This window comes from Mercurialis annua, linkage group LG3, assembly GCF_937616625.2.
Source record: "Mercurialis annua linkage group LG3, ddMerAnnu1.2, whole genome shotgun sequence".
Classification (NCBI taxonomy): Eukaryota; Viridiplantae; Streptophyta; class Magnoliopsida; order Malpighiales; family Euphorbiaceae; genus Mercurialis; species Mercurialis annua.
In genome coordinates this window covers 51,079,613-51,087,194 of record NC_065572.1, presented here as the reverse complement: position 1 = coordinate 51,087,194, position 7,582 = coordinate 51,079,613, and the positions used below count along the sequence as shown (strand labels likewise).

At 37.0% G+C, this 7,582-nt stretch overlaps 1 protein-coding gene across 1 annotated transcript; it reads left to right on the top strand.

Annotated features, from left to right (window-relative positions):
* The first annotated feature begins 3,237 nt into the window (after positions 1-3,237).
* LOC126672587 (uncharacterized) lies at positions 3,238-4,287 on the top strand. Its single transcript, XM_050366542.1, has one exon. It carries the CDS (start codon positions 3,238-3,240, stop codon positions 4,285-4,287), a length of 1,050 nt encoding a protein of 349 aa, XP_050222499.1.
* The last annotated feature ends 3,295 nt before the right edge of the window (positions 4,288-7,582 follow it).

Here is a 7,582-nt window from a genome sequence, read left to right as displayed (position 1 = left end):
TGGAAAATTATGTTAATCAATTTTAAGTTTTTTTTCTTTGGATTAATTAATCAAGTTTAGGCTTGATTAACAATCCAAGCTTCTCCAAACACACGTGGGCCTTTGGTCTTGTTTCTCATATGGACTAGCCCAAATCCATTTATAAGATTATACTTAATTTATTTTAATTTGGGCATAGTATATAGAAAGGCCCATAAATTTATTATTCGAATAAATTTTTTCGAGGATTCCCGAGTTAATTTCAAATTTATAGTTTATAAATTTAAGTTGATATTTATAAAAAAATGTATTACATAGCTAACTCATAAAAATTAAAAAAAAAAGAATAATTATATATATAAAAATTTATGTTATATTTACGGTAATTCATGGTTTTGTGAAATTATTTGATTTATTATTCGGGTTATACTTGCTAATTTAAATTAACTTTAATCACTTTTATAAAAAAAAAAAACCATTCGAACTACGCGGACTTTGATCCCGTCAAGCGGGTACGTAGGCTTTTGGATCAATTCTGAAATCAAGTCCACTTTAAAAAAAATTTAAAATGTAATTGGAGATCGATTTCATTCATCTCTAAAAATCACATATTCAATTTCAAATAATTTATTTTATTTAATAGTTTTTATCAAATCAAAAATCACTTTTTTCAAATTCCAATCCAACTACGTGGACTTTAATCCCTTTTCACAGGTACGTAGGTAGTCGGAATTCTAATTTCCAGTTCAAGTCCAACTATTCAAAAATATTTTATTTTCATTTCTCATATGTTTATTTCGTCAATCGCATTATTTTTATTCTTTGTATTTCATTTTATTATTTATTTAAGTACCCTTGTATTATTTTATGTGTATTATTTACAATGAAAATTTTATACTTTTCACGATTGATTCGTCTAACCTATTTCTCTAAAATAAATAAAATAATGTAGTATTTGCATTCCATTTTTTGTCCAAAAATAAAATAAAACCTTGGATAAGGTACTTTACCAATGATTTAAAATAAGTATATTTTTTCAGGAGTCATGTCAATAATTAAAATAAATAAACATTTTCAAAAAAAAAAATGTAGTCAATCATTAAATATAGAAAATAATTATACGCAATACAAGTTCCAGCAATGGGCGTGTCGGGACGACGATTGCCATCCCTACACGTAAAATCCAAACCCTAAATGCAGACCAGTTATAAAAGTGGCCCAATCCCACTCAAAGATTGATGGCGACTCCAATTCGAAATGAACAACTGAAAAGTAAATAAACGAAAGGAGTTTTAGCCCCGTTCGTGAGGCTAATTATATAGTTCTATATTTTAACTATCAATATACGTTAGTAAACGTTGAACTTTCGCCGGCCCCGCGACAGCTGCCGATTCTACTAGGGATATTTATTAGATTAATATAGTTTGTTAATTCTTAATTTTGTTTGTTGATGTATGATTACTATATTGTATTATGATTGTTTGCATTACATACTCACTTTCACCCACTAAACGAGCCGGATTCGGTTTGTCACCTTGCATTAGGATAGTCCAAACGAGTAGCGATACCTTCATGGGAAGCCTGAAGTAGTACGTGAAAGTATCCACCCAAACCTTCCCTGACTTGATTAAGTCAAATGGGAACCTTTATTAGCTAGGATTCTAATTTTATAAAGGCTTATGGTTTGGTACCCAATGAACCAGCCCGTTGTTCCACCTATTAGATAGAATAATCATTATGGCATCATACTAGGAAGACACCTAAATGACCAGAGATATAAGGAGATACTTACCCTAGAAAATATATATATTTAAATATTGTGTGTATCTTTCTATACTTTGTGTTAAACATACATGCCATGTTTCATGTTATTAATTCTTTATTTGCACTATTGTAGTGCTAATTATACATTAAATCTAATCATTTGATTGTCCTTGCATGTTCATACACTGCAACTACTGCAAAATATAAATATTGCTGTTGGAATTCATCAGAAATGGATAATGCAGAACAATTTATTAACCATTACTTTCCCCTCCTTCCCGAGGATGTTAAGGTTGAAATACTTAAAAGGGCTACCTCCTTCTCCAATATGGAACACCTTGTTGGTTCTCTCATGATACTCCATAGAGATTATGGGATCCATAATACACCAATAAAGTATCTCGACTGGCATCCAAACTATCCATTCCTCAACTACCTTTATGTACCAGAGGAGGCGGTAAAAACCTTTCCACAAGCGGCATACTTGCTTTTATGGTATCTTGTTAAGATATATCATATTGGCTTTATATTGGATAAGGCCTGGCTTACAAGATGAATGCGTGAATGGGAGGAGATTCCAGAATCCATCTCATACTTTGGAAAATGGTTATATCAGTTTGGAGACCCTGAATTTTGGAATCATGTAGTCGGGATATCCCCAGAGCGACCCTATATTTTCGCAATGTTCCACGGTGGTGACAATTTTATTGCTAAAAATGGAGAGATAATGCATAATGATTTCTTTCATATAGAAACGAGTTTTACTTATCCCGAGAATGGTTCTCCAACACGCTGAAAAATATCAGACTGAATGGCAGGTTATCAAAGAGATCTTATGTCTGAGCAACGGGATAGATCCTGCGGAGGCCCCACCAGCTCTGATGTCACCTGCTGGATATCATAGCGATGGAAGGATCAAGTGGGTGGTCTCGACCCTACCTGCAGAAATAATTGAGTACTACCGAAATGTTGCTAAGGTGTATCATGGTCGTGCTTACGCAACAGTGCATGATGATTTGGGAGTCTTTAACATCCCTGAAATAATTGGATGATGGATGATGTGAAGCTCTCTTTTGGCTTTTTGTTGTTTTGGTTTTAGGGAAACACAAAGGTTGTAAATGTATGGACGGTTGTAAAGAAATATAGATGATCGTTTTGTGGGTTGGAGTGGGATTCAGATCTTACTAGCTTAAGAGCGTTCAATATACTTCAACCATGATTATCTGAACCGTTTCGGGGGTTTTGTTTTAAGGGAAGGTGTCGTCATCTTTGTAGTAATATGCAACTATGGGGAACGTTTTGTGTACAAATCACCTTATAATTAATATAATGCGCGATCTTATCAGATGAATTCCAGCTCAAAATTTTTATTCTGCAGCAATCATTGCATAACATGCATTAATGTCTCATATATTCAATCACTAATTACTCTTTTCATTTGTTTTTTTATTTATAACAAATACAGAGGAGCTTGACAATAATCATCGATCCTTTATGGCGGCAAATCGCGTGTTATCAGAATCAGAACTGATCGTCAGAAGAAGATCAGAGGCAGCCCAAAAGCTCCAAGGGGATTCTCTCCCGCCAAGTACTATTATACGATTCCCTTATATAGGTGAGGTCGATTTCGGTCAATTTAAAGATCTGACCTATTTAAGAGAATTATGGTTCGGCATGTCTGTCATAGAGAGAACCGACTTTGAAAATAGATATGGATGGATTGCACAGTTGGCATATGTTCCTATGGTGAGCAGCATACTCACAGCTATGTTACACTTTTGGGACCCATCATATAATTGTTTCACCTTCGGGGCAATTGACATGTGTCCCATTATGGAAGAGTACAGGCAACTCATCAATACTGAACCAGGTGTAAAAATGTACGCGCATAATAAGGATAATCAAGGGAAGAGACAATTGGCCAGATTTATAGGTGTCTCGACAGCTAATGTAACATCGTGGGAGACCCAGGGATCCAAGGATATAGAAATAGCATCATTCATCAACTTTATCCGAGAAACACCCAATCCTCAAAGCAAATTGGCTATGATGGCTCTCTTGATTTATGGGGAGATCATGTTTCCGAAAAGTGATGGAGTTATTGACGAAAGGGTTGTCGTCCTGTTTAATGAAATAAATCATCGCGTGGACCCGATTATGCCAATTCTAGCAGAAACATTAAGGTCACTTACCAACTGCAGGGAAGGTAAATCAACAAAGTTCAATGGATGTGCACAATTGCTGATCATTTGGGCTTTGAACCATTTCAAATGTTCTCAAACATTCAAAATTCCTCGCCTAAATTACAGACCTTGCTACTCAACAATGAGAAATTATGTGACCGAATTTGTAGGAATCCGCTGGCCAGAACGAGGTCCGCCTAAGAAGCATTGGATAAGATTCCTCTTGGGCATCACTGAACAGGATGTGGAAAGGTTGTGTCCCAAAAGCCGAAATCAGTCAATCATTTATGCTTGTGGAGATATGGCATGGGTTCCATTGCTAGAGCCATGGGGGGACTGCTTATACACCGAATATGTTTAGAAGACAATTTGGGAATTTGCAGTTTATTCCCCCGATAATGGGACTGTCACAAGCAACCTTTTCCTATAATGATCCGGATATTGCGAAAATAATCATAGCCTACATCGAGGCCTGGAAAAACATAAGAAAGGTTCGTAGCGGTGATGAGTTGTATGGAACTACGCCAGAGTATCATCTTTGGCATTCACAAATAAGCAAGGGCTTTATACCACCAGTTTTTGCTAATGATAAACAAGCATCTTCTTCAGGAGGTAAGGGGAAGCAGAAGGAAGTTGTGACTGATTATCCTTCGTCCGAGATAAATCTAGAACAACAGAATATCCAACTAAGGAATGAACTGGAAAAGGCGTTGGAAGAATTGAACCAAGCCAAAAGGTCTAGGGTTACTACTGAGCATGTTCCTGCCACATATTTTGGTGATGCATCGAGGCAACAAGATAGGATTACAGCTTTGGAGGAAACAATCCATGAGTATCAAATGGAAGTATGATACTCAGAGGCTGAAAGTATCAAACTTCGACAAGAAAAAGAAGATCTTCAGCGGAATTTGTGTTTTAGCCGAAATCGATATGGCGAATTGCATGAAGAGTGGGTAAAGACGAAGTATCAAATCGACAATGCGACAGAGAAGTTAAGAAAAATAGCCGCTAAAGCTCATGACATGTCTAAATTGGTATGGCGTTTGAAAGAGCAGTATATACCGGTAGGGACAATTGGGCATAGCCTCATGTTCTTTCTGGAAGACCTATATCGCGATCTGGAGTATTATGGGCAGTTCCGCTAGAGGGATCGATGATGAGTTGTGAAAGCTCTTTTGTGTTTTGTTGTAAAATAAAGTAAACTACGAATGTTTTGTTTAATAATATATTGTGTGGTTTGCATATATTAATTTTCATACATTTTATTTGACATGACACGTCATACATTCATACACATAAATTCATTTATCAAAAAAATTGTTACAAATAATGATATGATTTGAAATATTTATCTGATAGAAAATACAAGATAGCGCGCCATCCGAAGACCAAACACCCCGCTCATCAATATCTAACCCGTTCTAAGATTGTCGAGATGGAGAAAGTAGTCGACGACGTTAAGACAGAAATGGAAGAAATGAAGCAACAAATTTCTAGGATTCCAGAAATTAAAGAACAAGTTTGTCAGATTTTGAATTGAATTAAAGGGAAGGGTGTTCTGGAACAACTGAATCCTCAATTACCGACTTCTCAACCAACTACACAACATGAATCCTCTTCTAAACCATGGACCACCTTTGTAGCACCGGCCTATCCTATGGCTCAATATCCCACTCCGCTTATAGATACAGTCATAGTACCCGATCTCGATGACCCTAAAGTACAAACCAAATTAAAGGTCCCACTTCCTAATCCCATTGAGCTTTTGGAAGAAAGATTGAAAGCTCTGGAAGGGACCAACAGTGGCAGAGCAATCGATGCTTCTCAACTTTGTTTAGTCCCTGACGTAATTGTTCCCCCAAAATTTAAGGCACCTGATTTTGAAAAATATAGTGGGATAACTTGCCCTCAGAGCCATTTATCAATGTACTGTAGTAGGATGGCCGCCCATATCAGTAATGAAAAATTATTGATACATATCTTTCAAGAGAGCTTAACTGGACCTGCATTACGTTGGTATATGCAACTTGAAAAGACTCATGTCAAAAAATGGAAGGATTTAGCTGATGCTTTTATCAAGCAATATAAGCATAACATAGATATGGCTCCCAGTCGGGATGATTTAAGGTCTATGGAAAAAAAGAGAGATGAAACCCTAAAGGAATATGCTGAAAGGTGGCGGGATAAAGCGGCACAAGTCTTACCCCCTTTAAATGAAAAGAAAATGGTAACAAATTTTATCGACACTTTAAGCCAACCATACTATTCAATGTTATTGGCTAATACTTCTAATAATTTCTCCGACTTGGTATTGGCTGGAGAAAGGATTGAATAGGGGATTAAAAAAGGGAAGATTGATGATAAAGCAAGTAAAGGCTACAGCTCCCAAAATCAATATATTGGAAGGAAAAAGGAAACAGAGACCCACATGATTAGCGGGTATGTTCCTAGAATTCCTCAATATCAATCTCAGCGATACTCCCTAAATTATCAATCTTCGTACGTGGCTAGCACATCTCAGATACCACAAACACACCAATATGTGTCGCATGGCATCCCCATTCCTCAATTGAGTAATACTCCTAGACCTACCTCTAATGATAGGAATTTTGGCAATCGCGCAAGACCAGTTCTACAATTTGATCCTATCCCAATCACGTACGCTGAATTGTTCCCGCAATTACTTCAAGCTGGTCAGATTAGCCTTGTACCATTGGAACCAATGAAGCCACCCTTTCCAAAATGGTATGATGCTAATGCCAAATGCGATTATCACGCGGGAATAGCTGGGCACTCCACGAAAAATTGTACTTCTTTTAAAAGAAAGGTACAATCACTCGTCAAAGCAGGATGGTTAAAATTTAACCAAAAGAACCCAGTACCAAATGTCAAGAATAACCCCTTACCTGCCCATGCATCCGAGGGTGTAAACGCCATTGAGTGTGCGGAAAGGTACAAAGTCTCTGTAGATGATGTTAAAATGCCGTTTAGGAATTTATTTTATAGCCTAAAAAGAGCTGGGACGATTGACCCCCTTTTTGGCAATGCAGCAAGTTGTAAAAAAGGGGACATAAATTGCGAATACCATTTAGGAATGGAAGATCATCATATTGACGAATGTCCTCCATTTAGACAATTGATTCAAGGCTTAATGGATTCTAAGCTAATTTTGATTGGAGATAATAAACAAGATGGAGTAGATTGTGGACACTGCGGTGCGATAACAGACGAAGATAAAGGTAAAGTAGAAGACTTACTCGGACAACCCTCTGGAAAGTTTGACTATAAGGTTTTCTACTCTAAACCACCGTCATTCGACATCCCTATCGAGTCAATAGTTCCTTCGGGATGGGGAATTGAGGAAGATAATGGTAAAGTAGAAGACTTACTCGGACAACCATCAGGAAAGTTTGACTATAAGGTTTTTTACTCTAAACCACCGTCATTCGACGTCCCTATCGAGTCGATAGTCCCTTCGGGATAGGGAATAAAGGAAAATAGTGATAAAGTGGAAGACATACTCGGAAAACCTTTGGGGAAGTTTGACTATAAAGCTTTCTGCTATAAGCCACCGTCATCCTGATATCCCTATCAAGTTAATAGTTCCTTCGGGAGGGGGTACGGAGGAAGATGATGAAATTAATACACTATCAAAT